Source organism: Myiozetetes cayanensis, unplaced genomic scaffold, assembly GCF_022539395.1.
Source record: "Myiozetetes cayanensis isolate MyiCay16 unplaced genomic scaffold, myiCay2020 scf6-25, whole genome shotgun sequence".
NCBI classification, from domain to species: Eukaryota; Metazoa; Chordata; class Aves; order Passeriformes; family Tyrannidae; genus Myiozetetes; species Myiozetetes cayanensis.
In genome coordinates this window covers 23,351,226-23,373,981 of record NW_026087853.1, presented here as the reverse complement: position 1 = coordinate 23,373,981, position 22,756 = coordinate 23,351,226, and the positions used below count along the sequence as shown (strand labels likewise).

General features: G+C 40.6%; 1 protein-coding gene across 1 annotated transcript in view; it reads right to left on the bottom strand.

Annotated features, from left to right (window-relative positions):
* The window catches only part of MBIP (MAP3K12 binding inhibitory protein 1), a 112,950-nt gene extending 90,788 nt beyond the window's left edge, over positions 1-22,162 (bottom strand). Inside the window, exon 1 of the mRNA XM_050335779.1 lies at positions 22,073-22,162. Coding sequence (XP_050191736.1) covers positions 22,073-22,117 — 45 coding nt within the window. The 5' untranslated portion in view covers positions 22,118-22,162. The remainder of the gene's footprint in view (positions 1-22,072) is intronic.
* Positions 22,163-22,756: the final 594 nt, after the last annotated feature.

Genomic DNA, 22,756 nt, shown 5'->3' with positions numbered 1-22,756 from the left:
GGTTGGTTTTGATGGAAAGTAAGTATCAGATACTATGTCACTGTATATCACTCTGGTACACCCTGTATTTTATTGGACCTTGTCTGTACTTTTGTATCTCTGATTTAAAAGCAACAGTTGACCTAAGAAAATGTATCATCATTTAAATACTGGTAGAAGTTGTTTTGCACCATGACAAGATAGCTATATCAGTTGAAATAGCTATAGCACGGTGTTGAATGGACAAATGCCCTAGGGACACAATACTTGACAGAATGATCTGTGCGTTAATGTGTCCATTGAAAAGTACTGGCTAAGTGATGAAACCATGATGAAATATTTTTGAGACACTATTTTTCTGTCTACCATGTTAGAATCAAGTTTTAATGGGCATGTAAGGTAGATGTATGGCGAATGTCATGCAGATTTATCTTTCTTTAGGCATTATGTTAATCCCAAACCAAACAAACTAAAGACAAAGAGGAGGAGGACAAAAAATACTGAATAAGGGAATTCTAAGAAAGAACAAGCTTACAACAATCAGCAAAAGTAAAGAAAAAGAGAATTAGGTATCACGGTACAATCAAACTTCTATATTATGTCTATACTGTTGGTTGCTAAGTTTGCAATTTTTATTTATAAAGTGTTTCAATTACTTATAAAGATTTACACAGCTAATCAGTTAGAACTGACATACATTTTGGCTAAATACCTATAATTACAGTTGTTTCATACCTGAGCCCCTGTTACTGATGTTGTGTAACAAGCAGTCCTGATTGCTGACATCAGCCCACTTAGGGTTCCTGCATTTATGTGATAATTAGATAAAATCAAATAAAGACTTTCTAGTAACTTCATAAAATGAAGTAAATATATTTACTGAGATTAATGTAAATCTAAAATATTATTTATGGTTTCATCTTTTTCTGACAGCGAAAAGGATCATGAAAATACATAAGTATTTTAGCTAAGTGGTGTTACTTTTTAAAAGTATGGTTTCCAGTGTAACAGTATTCAGGTCTGTGATATGTGAAGTGAAATTTGCAGAGGTAGTATCTTTGATTAAACTCACTATTTAGAAAAAAACAGACAATTCAAGGCTTTTGTGTTTGTAAGGTCCCTGCTTCTCCCAGCCCTGTCAGCTCTTGCTTACACCCTTAGACCACCACTGCTATCACATGTACATTACGAGTTTGTGTTTACCTAGAATACACAGAAGACCAGACTAAGTTGCCCCCATATAAGAACATGTAGAAATGATGGTCTGTTTAGAAATGAATCTTCAAAGGTTTTTTAGAATATCTGCTTATTCAGAAGATGTTTCAGGTTACAAAAAGCTGACAAAAAGAACCTTCAGTCATTCTGAGTACCAGATTTGGATTGAGTTTTAAATCTTTCCCTCAAATCATCAGTTATTCAGTAGACGCTACGAGTAAAATGCATAGGTAGTATGCATGTTGCAGAACATGACTTTAAATGTTAGAGCAATAAAAACATATTTGTTTACCCTATGGTGAAATTCATTGTAGATTAGAAGGTCTGCAAAGGGAGTGTTTTCCTGCTTTAATTTGAAAGTGCAGATGCACAGGGAGCATGAGCAAAGTGAACACTCTGCAGCGGTCACTCCACGCCTAGTGGAAACCAGAAGGAAGAGTGCTCTGTCTCTTGGCCATGCGCACCCAACTTGAGCACCGAATCCAGGAACAATCAGTAGAGGCTTGCATTTTCTCCTTCTATCTCTAGGATAGAGAAGATTAGCACTGCAGCATACCAGGCTGCATACAAACAAGCATTCAAATTCCAGTCCTCCAAGCTTTCTGCTCTCCCCTGTTCAAATCTTTATTTCACTGACTCTGTCACTTAGTCCTACTAAAGCTCATCCTGCTACACACTCCGTGATTTGGTCCTAGCCTTTTGGATCAGTTTGCTCTTAAGCTTCCCTCAGTCTGAATAATCTGCAACACTGCTTCTTTCCTTAACATCTCTGACATGTATCCTAGGCATCTGCTTTTCATCTTTAATCCCTTTACAAAAATGGGTTCTTGCTGGCCACCTGCCATAAGCCTGCAAGAGCAGCTTTAGCTTACCAGGCTTCTCATTAAAGTGAGTACCTCAAGCTCCAACTTTTCAGGCTCCAGTTTATCGCTTTCTGGGCATATGTAGCGGTAAGACAACACAGTTTGTGAAGATTTCAAAATCAGTCACTCTATAACTGGACTAATATAGCTGTAGACAAAAATAACAAACCTTTATGGATGTTGCTTCACCTCCTCGGTCTTGTGTGTCCTCCACATTCAGAGGAGAGTACCTCTGCAGAAATCTTTGCCTTTCCTATCCTGCCCTCATAAGCTTTTCCCTGAATTGTAGAATTTTCTATCTCTATATCCATTTTCTTTGTCCTTCAACTGATCTTGCAGTTAGACAGAACCATTCTGCTTTGGAAGTTATGCTCATCTGCTCTGCCCCAGCATCCTTTGTCTGTCTGCAAGTTACCTTCAAGTGACCCTGCAGTCTTTTAAATTGTGTGGTTTTAAAGCAGTCCTGTTAGGTCCTGCTGTCTTTCCAAATCCTGGAAAGGCTGGAAATAAGTGGTTTCAGCAATTCCATTGCTCAAAAATTAGTTTTGATTGTTTCTCATTAGGCGGATGCAGAGCCATGATGAAAAATAACCAATTCTGAAGCTTTTGAGATAAAACAATGGCATAGTGGTTTAATAAAGTAAATTATATTTTTTCCATTATATATGGATTCTCCAGGTTATCATATAGATATTTTCACATCTTGTGATTTTATGAGGAAACAATATTTATGTTTATTCAAAATTTCTGATTCCTGGAACCATGTGGCTAAATGAAAATACCAGTTTTCATTTCTTCAGAAAATTCTCACGTGAACATAAGCAGAGAATGGCTGTGTTGGATCAGATCTAGCTAGTCCATGATGCAGTGTCTGACAATGCTCAATAGCAAACTCTCAGAATATAATAGATAGGAGAAGTACAGCATAGTACTACTGTGTTGTCCCTTAGACATCTAAGCAATCAATATTTTAATGGCTTCCTGAGCAGAAAGTTGCAGTGAGGTCATGTTGTAGCTAGTAATTACATGAAGAGTTTCATTCCATAAATCTGTCTAAGATGTTTTAACCCCTTTGGACTCCTGGCCTGCATCAGTGAATTTCACAAAAAGATTATACAGCATTTCTTTTTTGTTATTTTTAAACCTGCTACTTCATCCTTTCTCTGGATGCCCTATAGTTCTTCCTTATTCAACTTCATGTAATTCTTTACAGGTCTTGATTTCCCACCTGAAGAGTCTTAATGTACTAAACTAAGACTTGGTAAGAAACTATGTTATCCTTCTGATAATTCTGACCTTTTTTTCTTTTTCTTTTTTTTTTTTTCCCTCTGAATCCATTGTAACCTTCTTATATTCCGTTGTGGTGGGCTCATTGTAGGGCTATTACCTAATATGTGGATGCAGTATGGATTCATTAATTGACATGGAGATACTTTCTGTTTTCCTCTCTATCTCCCCTACTAATTTGTAACATGTCATGTACTAAATGTCATTATTGACCATTGAGCTGATATTTTAAAGGACCGTGCAAAAAGACTGCCAAGAGCTCCTTTCCACTCAGGTGGTTAATGTAGAGTCCATCTTTGTGGATATAGAGCTCTGTGTAAGGGGATTGCTTTTCTTCAGGTTTTTTTATTTTGCATGCATCGACATTAGGTTCATCAGCCATTGTATTGGCCACTTACTAAATGTCATGAGATCTTTCTAAAACTCTCCATAATCAGCTCTAACTTTGAAGAGCTTGAGTATCAGCAACAGTCTCTCTTTATTCGTAGTACACCCCATTTTCTTATCATTTATGAGTACTCTGGACAGAATTTAACTAGAATGTACTGGTAACCTACTTCCATATTTTTCATCAAAATGATAAAAGCTAGTCATTTATTCCTGTCCTTTAAGGAGAGAACCTACCCTCGTATGTCAGGACAGTTTCATTTCAGAGTATTTGGAGAAGAACCTTATAAATTTTTATTTTTCTTTAAATGTGCTAAACATTGTGTAATCAATATATGAGCATTGATTTTTTTTTTTTCCGAATAAATGCTGAAGTTACTAACAGCTGTTTGCTTAGGAGAACTCTGGGGGAAAACCAAACACTCAAATTTAGTAAGTGCATAAACAGGATTCTACACTTATATTAAAAATTGTTATCTTAAAGCCTGTTTTGCAATTTTTCAATGATTGGTGTTGGCAGTGCAACTAATTGCATATAATTGGTAGTACTTTAGTATTTATTTCTCTTCCCCTTCTGTATGGCTTTTATTATGCATGGCTACTTATAGTTAGGGAGGAGGTCCCTTACTGAAAACCTATTTCACTGAAATAAACCCTAAGATTTACTCTGAAATTGAAGGGGGTTTCTGAAGTTCCTGGTCTTTGCATCAGTCTGGTGCAGAAGGCAGAGTATCAGACCCTGTAAGCCAAAGCTACTCTTCCTATGCAAAAAACTGAATGGCGTGAAATGTTATCATTAATAGGGACTCATAGTACTGGAGATAAATGTAGAGAGGGAAACTGTAAGTGTACTTATAAATATAGAAGGCTTAACTGTACCATTAATCCACAGTTACCAAAAAAAAGGACTGCACTGAATTAGAGGATGTAGGGTTACTGTGCTTCCAAAAGTACCAGGCAATATAGCTGCTAATCTTCCAGCAAGAGATCCTCTGTGACCATATCCTGCTCCAGGTTTCCCATGTGTAATGTGTAATACCAAGTAAGACGGACAGAAATATCAGGAAAACGCAAGGACTGAGATGGTCTCAGTTACTTGTACTGAGTCACCAATGTGCCATGACTTTTGTTAACTATTGAGTCTTGGTTATGAAAGTACTCATCCTGACATAATTTCAGTTAGTGAAGGTACAGGAATGTCATAAGAGCTGTAGTATGTATCCGTTAGGACCAGCCCTGAAATTGGGGATACAAAAAATAGGAATTTGGTTTCTTAGTAGTGTTTGTGCCTTCTCTTCTATTGCTCTTGTATCACAGTTGAAATTATCAATATCTATACTTCACGGCAGCTTCCTACTTTGATAGAGAAATGTACTTGATTCCCTACAGTTATTGCAATTGGAGGGGGATCTGATTAGGATGCTTTTCCTAATTAAGTGATATCACCTAAAGTGAGTTTCCCTACCATTGTCTCACTCCAGTGCAAAAATAACAACAGAGGAGAATCATTTGGTTATTTTATTTTCCTGATTAAAATATCTTTACTAGTTCATATTTTACAGGGTAAGACTCCATCTTAATGAAAGACTGAGGGTCAGTTTTCTAACACAGCTAATCATATCCCAATCACAGTTAGGGCTCAATTCCACTGAATTCAGCAGCAGCACGTCTCAGTAGCTCCATATGTAAGGAGAAAGCCCAAGGTGGATACTCAGCCACCAGAGATCAAAGGGTCCTTCAGAATGTTTTCTGCCTGCCATCAAGTCTGAGAGAAAACTAGGTATCATCCCTTCCCCAACCAAATACAGCATAAAAGCGAGTTTACACAATGTGCCTGAACTTCTTTGACTTCAGCCAATTCTCTGAGAACTGGGTATTTCAGATTCAATTTTTATGTTTCTGCTTTGGCAATAAATGACTCTATTCCCAGAGGAAACATTCCTCTGAAGTTTTCTCCCTTTCTGTACTTTTTTTAAAGGTGCAGCTGAACCTGTATCTAACCAAAATTCTGCCCTCCTGTTGTAGGTAGTTCCATTGAACTGGTTGCCAAAATAAAAGGGTTTGGAGCATCTTTCCATACCTTATGGATTTTTAAAAATAAATACAAATGTGATAGATGAGCTCTATATTTTATCAGCACTTTCTCTTTGGTTCCCCGTCCTATTTAGGCATCTGTTCATGTTGTTGCATGAGAAATCTTAAGATTTCTTAAAAGTCAAATGAACACAGTCTTAAATAGACATTTCTCCCAGGAAGAGAAATAGTTTATTATGGCAAAAGAGTTGTTTTATTTAAGAAAGATAAAAGTTAAAGATATTAATTTGTCTTTTTAATTAAAGACTTGCCGGCATAGCTGTCAGATCCAAGTTCTGCAGTTCTTACAGCTGAACACCATATTTATGGAAATCTTGGCTGAGAGAGGTTTCAGGATCATGCCTGGTTAGATAGATTTTCTAAATAGATTATCATGTAATATTCATTCATTCATTTATTGTTTGTTTACTTGTAACATTAAAATACATGTCGCTTCAGTGTTTCTCATAACAGTATGCAACACACTTTGAAAATCCATTTCCTTTATACTAATATAAAAGTTGAAACAGGATTTCATATGGCTCATTCATTCCAATTTTACTAGTAGTACTCCATATAAAATATTTCATGCCTGTACTACTGTTTTCTGTGCCTTTGTACCTATGTGCTTAGCTACAAAGTAGTTTTCTTTCTTCTACTTCCTTTCTCAGTACTGTTGTTTCTATTGATTCTATTACAGTAAGTAACATACAAAAGAGAAAATTAGGGCAGAAAGATTTTCCCAATCCATCAGTAAATTTCCTAGGCTTCATTAGCTGTAATTTCTTGAAAGATTTAGAGTTACATTTACATTATGTAAATAAAATGTATAATCCAAGGGATCAGCTTTTTCTCACTCAATAGTGTGTACCAAAAATAATTCAGCTGAAGCCAGTGGCTTAAAATTTGTACGAGAGTGCAGAAAACCAGGCTGGTGTACAAAACGGCAAATTCTTGTCACTTCTGCTTAGGCAAAAATCTAGAGAAAGACAGCTGTGAGAGTTTTGTCCAAATAAGATTTTTGATCCTCAGCCAAGGAGCATGAAGAAGACCAGAATTAAGTACCAGTATTTTCTAGATAGAAGTGTTTGATAGAGTGCTCTGTGCTTGTGATTTTTTTTTTTATTCTTCAAATGTTTTTCTTTTCAGTTGTACACACTGCACCAGATTCTCTCCATATTATCTGAAGACAATTTTGCTGTTGAAAATTATGACAAATCATATGATTGAATTTTCTATTAAAAGTTGCTCATAGAGTACATCCCCTTGAGCCAAAGTCTAATATCAACTTTCCATAACTTCTCATAATTCCTTTTAAAACTTTGTCTATCAAAAGGATTAAAATATTTTTACCTAAATCGTTTGACCCTTCCCTGAAGTATATTTGCTTTAAGAAACAATGAGTTCAGAGACAATTCTGTGACCACTTTAATATTCAAAGTTGACATTGTGGCACTGACATTGTATTTACTGAAAATGGGGTCAGCAATGTAATTTTTCATTAACCACTGATCATAAAATTGCCCTCAGTGTTAAGAATGTTGAGGTCTTTGCAGGCAAACAGTGTCTCATTCACAAATGTTTAATTGAAACATGAACATAAATGGTACAATTGTCCAGCTGGTTTTGAATATCTCCTGTAATAGGAGCATTAAATAATTTGAAGGCGTATGCTCTATTGCAGTAGTAGTTTATTAAATACAAATGAAACCTCAGAGAGGCTAAAGAACAGTGTTTGAAAATGCATGTGCTTCTGCTTTCAATCTTTATTGCAAGGGGGTTGGGATTGGTTTTTACTGTTTGTTTGGTTGGGTTTTTTTCCAAAAGCAAGCAAACTAATGTTACAAGGTAGTTGCCTTTTAAAGTGTGAATCCTTACATTCCCTCTTCCTAATTAATCCCATCGCCAAACCCCATTCACTTTTGTAATAAAGGTGGCCCCTTTTCAGTTGGATGCATTTGCAACTGAAGGGCAGAAAATGTCTTAGTACTACTTGTTTGTTGTTACAACATGAAGAGCAATAGTGAACAAATAAATAATGTCAGATGAAAACCTTGTTAGGATTCAGAAAGTTCACAAAAATAGCTGTTCTGCTTAATATGGCTTTTTAGGCAAAATGTTTTTTGTCTTTTGCACTATTTAATATGTATCCTTGTTTAAAAACATGATTCTGAGTTTGGAAGAATTGCATCTGACCTCAACAGTAGTATGTATTTATAAATACATACACAGTGAATAATAAATACCAAATTTTAAAATAAGACATTTTAAAGCAAATACTATATCCTGATGTTTAACTAATGGTAATCCATGGACAAGCCTTCACTTCATAAAAATGAAGTGACAGTCACTTTTTTGGAAAGAAGTCATTTTAGACAGTTCATCTCAGCTGTAAAATGGAAAGCTGTTTAGTGCCTTTTTGAAATGCATGATGCAAAGAGTCTTAACCTTTTAAATACATATATTGAACAATTGAAATTAAATTAAATAAATATAACACATTAAATAGGGTGCTTCTCCTTGGTAAGTCGCTAGCCTTATACGATTAAACTCAGCAGCCTCGTCTGGGTCAGAATATTAGTTGAATAGTTGCAGTAAGAGGAAAGAATTGGATGCTATTTAAGGGCATTAAGCAAAGTGTAGATGTTTAGCACAGGTAACTCAGCTGTGCATGGAGTTAATATGGAAATAATTATTATAATGTAGCACTTCATTATTTATAATGCATTAAATGGAGATTTTTATATAATACCTTTACAGACAGTTCTCTTGCATAGCAGATAACTAAAGTATACAAAAATGACAATAAATACAGAAAGGCTAAAAGATCTTTTAAAAAGTAATAGGTATGATTTGATGATTAAGAACAGGTATTAACACACACACCCCCCAAACGCTGAGCAAATAGAATTACAAACCACACTGTTCAGTGGTTTAATCTCTGTTTTTATGGAAATTATTTAAAATAACTTCTCTGGAACAGGAAAGACTGTCTAAAATATCTCCATAATTTGAATTACTAAGCTATATATTTTCTATTTATTTTCTTCATGTTGGGTGTGGGAAATATTTGTTCTAAAGCCCAGATGAAGCACTGATGTGAGAAATGTTGTAAAGCATCTCATGTTGACTGGAGCTAATTAACAGCAATGCTCCAGTGTTATTCTTGGTTTTAAGCAGGAACACACAGTACAATACCTTTTATTTTGCTGTTCAGTAGATTTTTGCTTAAAACCAGATAAATTCGATATCCTTACAATTTTAAGCTTCTTTTTCATTAAAAAGTTCTTAATAGATACACTAGAAATATTTCCACCAGCATGTTGCTTTTTATGTTTTAAACTAAAGTATAATTTAATAAACTTGTGCCCTTCTCTAAGTACAGTGTACATGTGAAACATATTGCTTTGTGATTGCATTTCCAAATTAGAGCTACATTTTTTTAAGATATGTATACAAAGAAAACAAGTCTAGACTTTGAGAAAACTGAAAGAAAATCAGTGATTTATTTCTCCCTCTTCTCTCATATGCAAGCTAACCTTGAATCAGAAGTAAATGCTGTTATCCTTTATATCCTACATTTGCCTTGGTATATCTGTGGAAATACACACATTCAGGAAGTTAGAATGCTGGAATACTAAAAAACTATCAGTGCTGTAAAAGCAAACATTTTGTTATTTTGCAAATCAGATTGTTTAAATATTGAAGATGTGTGGAATGAGTAAGAATTCATAATGTGACTTCAGTTGGTGCCACTGTGATTTTAATATCTAGAGATATTCAGTGCAGTGAATTTTATTTAATATTAAAATAAATCACCACTTCTAAATAATTTGATTTAAAACATATCATACTTCTCACTGGCCACACACGCAAAAAAAACTCTGTAATTTTCATCTGACAAGCTACTAATTTACACATCACCTATTCATGACACTTTTCAAATCCTTTATCCATTTTTCAAAAGTGTTGTTTCATTTTTCCTATAAAGTTTCTTCATTCCTGCCCATACTGACTCAAGAAGCATAACCAGAACAAGACATTCATCTAAAACTGGGGGGTCTAAAACTAGTCATCTGAAAATTTTGAATTCAGTAACTGTTCAATTCTGCATCACATAGGAGCCTGTTCCAAATCTGCAATGGGAGCTCTATCCCACTTGAAATCTGCATCTATTGAGGCCGTACCTGTGCTCACCGCTCTAACTGCCCCTCTGGGGCATCAGATTCTTGTGGTGCTTAGGAGGGCTGCAGGGACAGTAGGAATAGACAGTTGGCTAAAACATGCAAAAACAAACTCCACAGTGAAAATGCCAGAGAGAAGTCTGTCAGCTGTTGGACTATGGAAGAAATCAATCCCAACTGAAATACTGTGTGTATTTTATACTGACAGTAGGTAGAACCTAGCTGCTTCTCTGTCCACTGTTATACCCCTCAGACAACCATGACATATTCTTGGACCCCTATGAAATCACACTTCTATAAAGTGGAATTGGAGCTGAGAGGCCTCTTCAGGCTCAGGGTCAGTGAGAGCATACTACATCTTTTGTTTCTGTTACACTGCTCCTGCTGCTTCTAGGGATTTGAGAGCAAACAGAGGAAGGAGAGACTTGTGACTGAGATGTTAGCTGCACAGTTTGGCAGGCTGTTTTCTGTTCCTCGTCATGCTACAGACTTCCAGAAGATCCTTGAGGCTCTTTCTTCAGCTCTCTCTAAACTAGTTTGCTCACTAGGGTAAAACTCTTTTTCTCTGGTTGAAACTGGGGCTATTTCTGGGGTTTAGGCACTGCAGTGAGATGATTAAGCTCCACTTTATGTATACATCATCATCACCTTTGCACCAGAAAGTAAGAAACATCAAAGGCTCTATGTGTGATAGTGGTCATCCACATAGTGGAGAAAGCAGAAATCTGTGATGGTTCTGAGCACTGTTTTTCAGTCTTTTTCAGTCTGCAGAAAAATACACAGTGAAATTTCACCCTGTGGGAGGTTTCCACAGGGGTTAAGAAGAAAATAGATACTGCTTGTAATAAATCAGTATTCAATCACCTATTTACTTTAAATGCCTTTCTATGGCGTTATGCATTCAAAAAGAATTCTCCCTTCAGTACAACCGCCATCTATTCCAATTCTTCTGTATCCTCCTGTCTTCTCTCTATTTCCTCTAGCTTTATGGTTTTCTTTGGTTTTTTAATTTTTTGGGTTTTTTTTAATCTTCCTCTTTCTGTGCAGCCATTTGATTTCCCATTACTAGCACCTGCATTTTTTTCTCCCTCTGTCTCCTTTCTGTCATTATCTACTAAAGTTTTTGAAAACAAGGTAGCTAAAATTGAAATGTTTCTTGAAGGCATTAACTGAGGCTTCATTGTTATATTTATACTTGGTTAACTCTGAGAGTTGGAGGCATTTGAAAAATGTGACTGTGACTCCTGTGCAGTCTGAATATATCATCTGGGTCATTGAGATATGTTACATAAGCCATATCTTAGCATCTCAAGTCTCCAAACCATGGGGTTTTTTTTTTTAACTAACATGGATCTAGTAGTGCTGCATGTGATGGGTGACACAGTAAGTACAGAGAAGCAGTGTACCCATGTATACTGAGCATTAACATAGAAACAGAAGTATTTTTCTCCATCTGAAACATTTATTTGTTTCCTATTCCAGAGTTTTCTGAGAGTAAAAGCTTTGCAAACTTCTCTATATATGGAATTCAAGTTGGGTATAGCATAAATGTAGATGTCAGGTTATCAGTGTTACCTGTGTAATTGAGTGGTCAGTGTTCTTCATCTCCAGTAAAACCTTTCCTGAGCAAGAGAGTATTGAGTCATTTCAAGGACACATAGGCCTAACTGGTATGGAGTCCCGTGGGGTTACCAAAACTGAGATGAGAAATGGTCAGTGTGTATTTTTTGTCTTTCTGCCTGCCCACAGCAGGTGACCACATGTCACCCAGTAATTTCTACCTTAGGGTTCTGTCTGTGCTGCAGAAAGACATACACCCTTGAATTAAAGTGGTAGAGGATCTTCACTATTAAAGATTTGCACCTTATTTCAACAGGACTTCGCCTAGTCTAAGCTTTCAGCTGTAAGGCGTCATGCTTTTTTCTACTAAATTAAAAAGACATCTACTATAGGAAATCTTTTCTTAGTTACATGTAGGCTGTGACTGTGTCATCTCAACCCTGGAAAAAACCACTTCATTGATTTCATATACTGAAAAAGCCTCTCATACTCCATAAATAAATATAACTAAAATGCCACTTCTGAATTGGGGTAGAAATGAAGGACATAAGAGAGAACAAAATGAAAGATACTGTTTGTATTTGAAATTAATTAAAAAAACCAATACATTCCTAAGAGTATCATATAGGAAGAGAAAAGAGTTTGGATTGTGTCACAGATTTTTGTTTCCAGTTGCTATGTGAATTAAACAAGTGAAAGTTAATTCCTAAAATTAGGAAAAGACTCATAAAAACCCATGGTTCTTTTTTTCAGGGGATGTATTAACTATTCAGAGTAACAAAATAGTGATGTATATAGCTCAAGCTCTAAACTAAGATAATAACACCAAAGAGGACATTAGAAATAGGAGCAGACCTTTGGATCTTACCACTTTGCTTACTGAGTCAACAGGAAGAAACATGGTTTCTTCGCCATATTCCACTCTGCGTAGCTTCTGGAAAAAGGGTTACATTAGACACTGCATGGGAACATCACTGTGGAACTTATTCCAAGATATAAAGTACTGTTAGAAAGGGGAACCCTAAATTTGATATAACACCACAAAGGAAGTTGCCCTATGGAGCCTGCCTCTTTAAGAGCTCAGGAAAAAAGGAACCTTGAATAGCCAAATGTCAATCATGTCATGGTTCTGTGATGTCATTTGTTGATACACCTGATACACTGAGATACATCTGGGAAAGTCCAAGAATTAATGAAGTTTAGAAAGCTTCCAGACATGATTCAGATAACACTCTTTAGAGCCAATTATTCTATACTTAGACATTTGGAGCATCTTGTTTTAGAAGCAATATATAGTACTGTTATCAGAGGAAAGAGTACAGAGTTATATGAGCTACTGGTCTGATTTGACTTTGCATTTTTATATAATCTTTTCTCTAAGCCTAACCATTGCTCTATGAATAACGTTCTAGTAACCGTGAACTTCTGAATACTCGCACCATTCCCATTTCTTTTCTGTACCTGTTGTAGTACCAGGATTTTTGTCTAAACTGTAGTAGCCTCATACATCTCCATGAGTCTTACCCCTTCATTACAGCCTGGGTTTTATTGGTGCAGCAAATTACTGGAAATGAGTGGCAGAAGTTTTCTTCGCTTCAGTCAGTGAAGAAGTTTAGCATAGAACTTCCAGAATACACCATCTCACTTTCATTATTCCTCCAAGTTTTGGGACCAGCGCTCATTACAGTGCAAGTTTTTTTTTGCCGAACAGACTCTGAATCATTCACTCATTTTCCTGACTATTTTGAAATAGGTTTGCCTGGGTGAGACAAGGCACTCAGAAGGAAACGTAACTGTAAAGACATTGTTGAAACCTGCTGTCTGTTTCAGAGGCACCTACTTTTCACACTATTTGACAAAATTCAGGTTGTGACCAAGGTATATTTTTTTCTACTAAAAATGTGGAAAAATAGACTCATTTCATTGCTCTGGGCATATTAGCTTAAAACAATCCATAATAAAGATTGCACAGATTGCATATTGAAAAGTCAAGGATTACAAATAATATGTTTCTATTATTTCTATTGCTAGAGGACATGATTGCTCTGCAGCTTATGTCTTATTAAGCAGTCTTGAGATCTGGGTTTGACTTAATTGAATCTTTAGATAAGAGAAACAGGAAAATATAGTGAAATGTTTTTGTCAGTGAGATCTTCCTTTCTACAGACAAATCACTCACTGTTACCTAAGAAGTTCCAGTGCATTGAATCTGTAAGCCAGCACTAGATACATCAGGTTTTGCTCTAGAGTAGATCTGTCCAAGTGACAATAGCTCTATCAAAAAAATCAGCACCTCTCATTATTTGGCTTCTTTACTGAAGGACTTCAGAATAATACAAAATACAAAAAAACCCAAACCAAGCTACAAAAATCTGTTCTGCATGCAGCTTTGTTGAGGGTTTTTGACTGGCCCTTACTGGCTTCTACAGCAGTCAAATCTGTTCTCACCTCCGAACTTACCAAAAACTCTTACTAGAATAATGACATATTTACTTATTTAGAACCCAAGAAAGCTTTTCCATTAATTTCAGCACAAGCAAAGCAAGGCCAATTCTGCATGTTTTGAAGGCCTATCCTGAACTTCTCTGCAGATTTGTTTTTGTTAACACTGGATCCACCCACCCTTTCTCTAGCTGGAAAGACTTTCTCTGCAACCTAGGAAGCTATTGCTTGCAGCTCATATTTCACTTTCCATATCAAAAGAGCTTGCTGGTATCCCTCTTAGCATAGTTCAGAGACTTATCACTCATGATAAGTAATTTGCTCCCTCCTCAATTTCAGCACACAACTTCTCTGCTTTACTGCGTCAGAAAATCTGTTCTTCCTCAATGATAGTGGACTGCCAAAATCATCCAAAAAGACTGAACTGAGCTCACCTGCATACAGTCTGATCAGCTGCCTCTTGTTTCTAATAAAGACTGGAGTCTTTTGTAGAACAGGATTCCATGCTATTTTTTTGCAGAACTTCACATATGTTAGCATTGCTCTGGCTTGCTTCTTCATGCTTACTCTCCATTCTCAGAGCAGACTCTCATTATCCTAATCTTGTGTGAGATAATGCTAGAAGAAAATGCTTGCTTGTCCCTGTTTTTTCCTTCCTTATAAGCATTTTTCAGTACATGCATGGATTTATCAGTATGTTGAGAAAAGTATCAGCTTTACCTCCTTCCTAGCTTTAGTCTCTCTTTTAATGCCTCTCTAGCCCTTGGTTTTGTCTCAAGCAAGAATAGTACTGGAACTGTCAGTTTCTTTTGTCAAAGTAGAACCTTTTCTGTTATTAACTTTGCCATAAGTCCAGATCTTTCTGCCTTCTGTTTTTTGTGAATATCCCACATACATACAATCACAGGCACTGCAAGCAGGGGAAAGAGGAGGGGTAGCAGAGATACTGGGTCACTCTTGAACTGATACCCCCAAAAATCTTGTCATTTCAACTCATTCAGCCCTCTTCCAACCTAATTTTAAAAAGATTAAGTTGTGGACTGGGTTGCTTTTATCTGTATTAACAGTCTTTTAAGGCAGGAATTGCCCATTGTTTCAGACTGCAGAAAGAGAATATTTTTTCTTGCATGACACCATTTGAATAAGAATAATTCTCTTAACATTAAAATCAGTTGGTTTGGAGCATCCTACAATCTGTAGAGAGTACTGTTGCATTTTACTATCCTATTTTCTTAGGGCAACGATTATTTAGTGAATGTATTTCCACATTGTATGAAAGGTCTGAAGAGCATTTTATTTTGCAGAAATATGGACATATCCTTCAAGTAAATATCAAGTTTTGTAAGAGGAAATTATGTCTGTGGTTATTGTACTGAAAGGAAAGGACAATCTGTAAAACAGGAGAGGTCTAAGGAAGGAGTGAAAATCTGAGGTTTAAAAATAATCCTGCAAGGAAAAAAAAGGTCGGGCTGGTATCCGTCTTACATCCCTGAAACAAAGTTTTTAAAGTGATAATGCTAGACTACCCTGGTACTCCCTATAAAGAAATTTTCGGGTCAAATGAAGCAAGCCTAACAGCACAGTTATGTAGCAGGGTACACACGGGAACTCTTGATGTTCCACTCTAGTGCTCTGTTCCACACTCAGCACTAGACAAAGGCTGCTCAAAGAGTAACTCACTCATTTTTTGAAAATATGATGTTTTACTTCACCATCAGGCTGAAACGTTCTGAGCAATATAGGCTGATGGAGCTAAAACATGCAGGCAGTGTGATTATTTTTTACTCTTATTACTTATTAGATTTCTGAGGGAAAAGAATTACAAAAGAGCAGTGGGTTATTGGTATCACTGCCTGTGGGTTATTGTAGGTTGTGAGAGGTGATAGAGAGCCGTTTACTGTCACCAAGGAAATGCAGGATAAATTTAGGAGGAGTAATATCATTGCACCTGACCGGGTCAAGGTTATAATGGTTGCTGTTCGGCATGTGCTGATGCTATTAAACCTCCATTAGCATGGAAGGGCTTGATCCTATTCAACTGAGAGCTGGAGGAAGTCTTACATCATAACTTCGGCGGGAAGAGGATCGGGCCCAGGCTGTCATAACATAGGATACTAATGGCAAATATTTCTCTCACATGGGAAGAAAAAATTGTCCCAGAATTTTAAACGGAATGACCCCACATTTCAAAACCTTTTGAAAAGTTTTGAGTTTGATTCACAGAGACTTGATAAAGACTTTCCGAGAAGTCCTAATAACTTGGGGCGGGGTGGGGGGAAGGAAGCGTTTCAGTTTAAATAAAATAGTTTTGATGAGAGAGGATGGCACTTGAAAACCGTAATTATGTGAATGTCAGTAGTAAAAGCATCCTCCTTATGCTGTCCGTATGAAAAACCTGAGTACAAATAGAAATTTATCATCCGAGCGAGAAAAGAACTCCTCCGACTATATATTTTTCCCCTTTCACCATTTTATGCCCTGGCTCTAAAAGTCTCGGACGGCGGCAGGCAGGTGGCGTGGTTAGATGTCGCTTTGCTGGGGTGGTTTTGGGAAGCCGCGTTATAGGGGGGATGTGCTGAGATTGCCCGATAGTGTCCGTGCCACCGTGCCGCCACGGCGGGGCGGGGGTGGGTAGCGGGAGACTTTCCTCAGGAACAAACCCATCCCAGGTTCCCGCAAACGCCGACAACTACTGCCGCGACCGCTCTAATATCAACGAGACCCGGGCCCGATCCCGGGGCTAATTCGCCCCCTTCCCACCCCTAGGCTTGCCCTCTCGTAGGCAGAAGAGTCCGGCTCAGGGGCACGCCACTACTTCCGCAGACTCCGGGAAGAAAGGAATCCAGCAGGCATCTTCTCCCCTCCGCGTCGAAAGGAATTTCAGCTTGTTTTTTCTTTCCTGCGGTTTCCTATTCATTTTCGCCCAGGAAACCCTAAGAGTGCTTTGCACTCCAAACCGTCGAGTAACGGGGCGGTAAGGATAACATTCAGGGGTTGAAAAAATTAGCTATTACCTGGAGAATATCACTTAAAAATGCTCCGAAATATTCTGTAGCTGTTTTATTGAAGTAAACAAAGTGCAACAAATCCTAACTCAAATATGATTGCACTGAGATTAGGCTCTAATTGCTTAAGGTTCAGGTGGAATCTGCAGGCTAAAGCCTATAAGAACAATCTGAATTTCACAATCATTCTGTCAAAAGCAAAGAGATGAGAGCCCACACGCTTCCTAACAAGTCATTTTTAACAGTTACAAGCTCCTTACAAAGACCACACAGGGAGTCTAAGAGATGCAAATCTAATCCCTGGTCATTCTGCAGGCCTTCAACAAAGATGTACTAAAGCCTAATAGAAAAGAAATCAGTTCTCTGTCACCAGCTCCTAGTAAAATCTATTAGAGAAAGTACGGATCTTGTATTTACAGCATTTGCTTTTAAAGGTTAAGGACAAGTACATATAACAGGTATAATTTTTAAAATGTGAAATATATAATGAAATCCATCATCTGTTCTTTTTTATTGCTAAAGATGCTTCGGTATTTAGTTTGTCTTCATTAAGCAAAAGAATTATACATCCCATTGTTCTTGGAAATATTAGCAACAGATTTTTTTTTTTTTTTTGTAATGTTAGTAATTTGGACGGGTACCGTTTTGGTTTTTAAAAAACGAAACAAAACAAAGCAGCAACAACAACAAAACAACTTCTGCAGGGACCTTAGAACAGAGGTCAATATCTTTTCAAAATACTTTTAAATATCTCCATCCATCAGTAGTGTCCAGAAGTGAACATTTAAATAATTTAAAAAAAAATCTAAATAAAGAGGAATAAAAAGTACGACTGGGCATTGGCAAACGATACACAGAAATAGCCATCGTTTTCTAGGATCCTCTTCTAAGTTTTGTATTTAATGACTTTTTTTTCCCCTGACTCACCGTATACTGAATTACTTTTATCTCCCGGCAAACCTCACCCTGACTTAGTGCGGCTCTCTATTGCACATTTGAATAATTCAAATTAATACGAAAATAAACGCTTTTGTACACCAACATACTCTTGCAAAAGCACATCTACGCACACCTTAGCGTATATGTATACATCATGCTTTTGCAGAAGGTCTGTATAAACACGGGACACACACACACGTTTGTAGCACCACTAATTTTTAGGTCGCTTCTGTTCTTAAAACGTTAGCCTGTTCCTTTTGCCGAAGTGCGGTGGGCATGGGGGTGGGGGTAGTTCTTAAATGACAAATGGGACCAGAGACTGTTTGTGAGAACACATGGTGCTTCTGGGGGTAGATGTCTTTTTCTAGTACGGGACTGTGTTACCGATGTGGATAAAGATTTGATTCCCGAAAACAGGTGATGTATCTCGGTATCTTGGTGACACAAACACACACACACACAAAGCAAACAAACAAACAAAAACCCACACACACACCCCCACCACCATGACCTGTTATTTAGGAATTATGTAAAAAGGAAATCGGATCGGAATCCTTTCCCTGTTCTGCTGAGAGCCCTGGGATGTTTCTCCCAGGAGATGAGAAATTCGGCACGATCCAAAGGGTTGGCTTGAGAAAAGGAGAAAATACCTAGGGCCAAAACCTGCTCCTGGCTCCCCATGATTATCACATGTATGTCAGTGGAAAAACGCTTGTGAATAAAACCATCGGTGTTTGGGCTGGGACATAACTTTTCCTAAGAGCAATTGGTCCTCTCTCTTTCTCCTTTTTCGCACCCCATACGCATTTCCCCACACCGTGGTCTTCGACTCCAGCCACTGAGCCGGGGCAGAGAAGTTCTCCTCGGAAACAGCGGCGACCGCGAAGCCCTATTTCGGTACAGCAATCGGTCACCACCCGCCGCGCGGTGCAGCCTGCTGCGAGACACCGGCGGTGCGGAGCCCTCACCCCGTGGAGCCCCTCGCCCGCTGGCTGCGAGTGTCCCTTTCCTCTAGAGAGTGTCCAGCCGCTTCCCCTCACTCTCAAATTTCTTTCATGAACGTCAAACCTTCCCGAGGGAGTTCCCTGTTCCCGGCACTCGGCTGGCCATGAGAAGGGTCCCACAAGTGATCAGTGCCTAGTCTTTTTTTGGAGGGGGACAGGGCAGAACAGGTTTGTCACTGTGATATCTCGGGCCGGGGAAGAAACTCTTCAAAGCACCGAGGGCAGCCTTTCTGTGCCTCCTGCATCCGGCCCCTTGCCGAGCCGTCTGGCCCGAGCCTTAATTAGGGCTCAGACCTAATGAGCTGGCACGGAGGAGGGAGTGCGGATCCTTCCTTGGCGGCCTATGGTGAGCAAAGTAGAAATCCCAATGGAGAGAAGTTTCCTGACTCTTACTTGCACGGGGAAAGGAGGGTCTGCGAGTCGCGAGGAACGGAGTGAGGAGACTGGAGGAGCAGTGGGGCCCTGAGCTCTGCCCCGGAGCTGCCCCTCCGGTGGAGCCGTAGAGCGGGAGAGCGCGGGCCCCGCCGCGCCCCGGGACCAACCCCGGTGCTCTGAACAAATCCACCTGTCACGCTCATCGTTGTGCGTGTGGTTTGCAAGTCAGTAATAACAGTTTGTGCCTCTTGTAGGGCTAATTCAGGTTTCTACGACATTGCCTTATTTATTCAAACATTTATTTATTTATCATATCCGCCCCCCGCCCTTCCCGGCAGCTGATTTGGTCTTTTAAAGTGGAAGAGAATAAAACAGTGTGGCGAAGGGTGGGAGCCCGGAAAAGTAGGACTGCTGTGACTGGGACAGGCACTCTATTTAGCTATGAGAAGCAAGTGTCTGCCTTCAAATTCCAAACAGAGAACAGGGCGGAGGGCCGGGCCGGGCTGCTGCCTGCAGCCCCGGAGCGCTGTCTGGGGTGCGCACCGCCGCATAAACACGTAAATGAGGGAAATGGGAAATGCCAATTAATTCGCTATGCGCGAAATTGGGAGAGCCTGTATTCCGCCTTTGGGTACCCGCAGGCGAGCCTCGGCTTCCCTGCATGCTCCTCTCCGGCAGGATAATTATGGTGGAGGACGCGCAGGCCTCCTGGCTTTCTTCTGGTTTCGGGCACTTGAAGAACAAGAAAAAAATGCTCTAGAGCAAGCAGAGGCGGGGAAGTGCGGTGGCTGCTCGGAGCAGGTATAGCTAGAGGGGAAGGCGAGGCAAGAGAGGGGGTCTGTCCTCCCTGATGCCCATCACCCCCTAGACTTTGCGGTCCGGCTTTTGTGCATCCTTTCCCCCACCCTCTCAGCAGGACAGGACGCAGCTCTCGGGGGGCAGGACCACGGGGAGTTTCGGTTTGCTTCGGCACCCACCGGCGGGGACCATGCGCTGCCCCTGGCCCCGGCTCGTGTGGATGGGGCTTCTCCGGAGTAAATCCGTCTTCGGTACCAGGCTCTGGTCTCAGCAGGTGTTAACTGCTCTTCAGACACCCTGCACCTGTCCCTTCTCCGGGTCTTACTTTAAAAAATAAGTTACCATTTTCTAGGAGTCGTTTACCCGGTGTATTTTTTATTAAATGACTGTTAGCCTTAAGCGATTGATAGGGCAATCAACAGGCTTTTCCAATCACCATTCTTTACTTCGTGGTGTTTGGAATTTTTTTAAGTGGGTTTTGGTTTGGATATTTTTGTGGGTTTTTTGTTTGTTTGTTTCGGGTTTTTTCTCTTGCTGAAAGTCAAAACCTTGCTTTGTAAAGGAATTAAGTGGTATTTTAAAAATAGGATTAGATTAAAAATATGTCGTGATTAATACCATAGTGTAAAAGGTCTACAGCAGGAAATATTTGGTGCTTGACTGTAGATTCTCTCACCTACTACCTACTCTGAATGCGTCCTGTATCTTCTAGCGTGTCCGGCCCTCATGATTGCAAATAGGCCTGTTTTCAAATGGAAATAAGACTTCCAAACTGATTATGTGTATTGAATCGGAATCACTCGCTAGATCCTCTTGTATAAAATGTATTGAGAAAAAGCATGATGGTTGCACAGCTCTGAAACTGGCTCCTTCTCATCTCAGGGAGGTCGATCTATTTTGCAACTTTTTGCCATTTGTGAATGTTTCGGCTAGATAATTATGCTGCCATTGTGGAAAGGTGATGCACTGACACAAACACGCACGCACACACACACACACACACACACACACCACCACCGCGGAGCCTATTCCGTGCACAGCCCACGCTGTGCCCAGACTTCCACGACAAGAACACGCCCAGCCTCCCCACGGCAGAGGAGCTCCAGCGTCTCGCCACTGCCACACAAGTACGGCGCGTCCCAGTATCCCGCCACCGCCACGCACAGCCTTCCCGTGACACCGAGCACAAAATGCGCGAATCACCAGCACCCTTCCGAGCCCCACGGGACCACACGGTTCCCACGTCTGGGTTCGGCTTCTTGAGCCACTTTTTAAAGACAAACAGACTGTGTATGTGTGTGTGTCCATGGAAAAGCCAGAGACACGAAGCAACAGCTATTGCTCACACGCTGAAGAAGGACAACCTCCATGAGAAGGTTCCGTCTATTGATATGTAATGAGAGCTTTAAACCCTGTCATATCTTCCAAAGAATAAATCATTCAAATTCAGAAAAGTAATTAAAAAGCGGGGAGAGAGAAGGGGGATGTGAGCCGGGCAGAAAGCGGACAGCCCCCGCGCCTGGGAGAGACAGAAATCGGTGGCAGGAAGCGGGGTTCCCCCGCCGCGCCTCCCGCGGGGGAGGGTAGCAGCCTCGGCCCCGCACTCCCGGGCTGCCCCGCTACCACCCACCACCGTCCCGCCTCTGCTCGCCCAAACTCTCTCAGGTGCTTCCTCGGGAGTTGCTTTCCCGTACCTAAACCAACCAAACGAAATCCGAAATGGGATAGGGTGGGAGTGCCCAATCCTGCGTGCCTGCCGGAGCGCGGGGAGCCCCCGCGGGCCGGGCTGGCCGGGCAGGCAGAGGTCGGGGCCGCCTATCCATTGGGCACCGCGAAGGCAGAGAAGGCCCGGTACTACCCAGCAGACTCCCGCCAAAGTGGCTGCACAGGAAACCCCCGGCAACGCAGAAGATGCCAGTGTCGGGAACTATCCTTCGTCCTTCTCCGTACTCGCACAATACCTTTGCGAAGACGCAAATTCTTCCGCCGCATCCCGTCTCGATCATTTTAGTGTTACCGCGGAGGTGCCACGCGCTTTCCTGTCATTACCCCGCTAGGCAAATGTGGTGTGTGTTGCAGTGGCGGGGCAATATCGGGTCCCCGAGCCCCATGCCACTCGCCCTAGCTATGGCAAGGCGCCATCGGCGGTCAACACCTTGTCAGGGCGTTTGGGAGCAGCGCCTGGACGAAAATCAAAGGGGTTGCTGGCCCGACGTTTGTAGCCCTCCCGCCTGGGCATCGCCCCAGTGCCAAGGACGAGAGAGGCGGTGGGTGTGCACAGCTGGATCTGCCCGGGAGCACCTGCAGTCTGGCAGCCTGGCAGCATAGTCAGAGCCTACCATGGCTGGCGTTTAGAGAATACAGAGGGAGGCAGTCGCTGCTCTCGACTGCCTGTAGCCCCCGGGCTAGAAACCCCGCTGGGTTTTCTGCCGACTCCCGTGGGCAGCGCAGCCGCGGAAGCTGAGTGAGAATCCGTTCTCGGCACACAGGAGACCCTGCAGCCGGGGTGCAGAGCCCGCTGGCAATGGGCAGGATCGGGGTCGTTCCCCTCGACGGGGAACCGAGACCTGAGTACCGGCAGCAACTCCGGCCATGCTGGGTACTTTTGGCAGGCGCCGGGGCTCTGGGAGAGCCGGCCAGGCTCA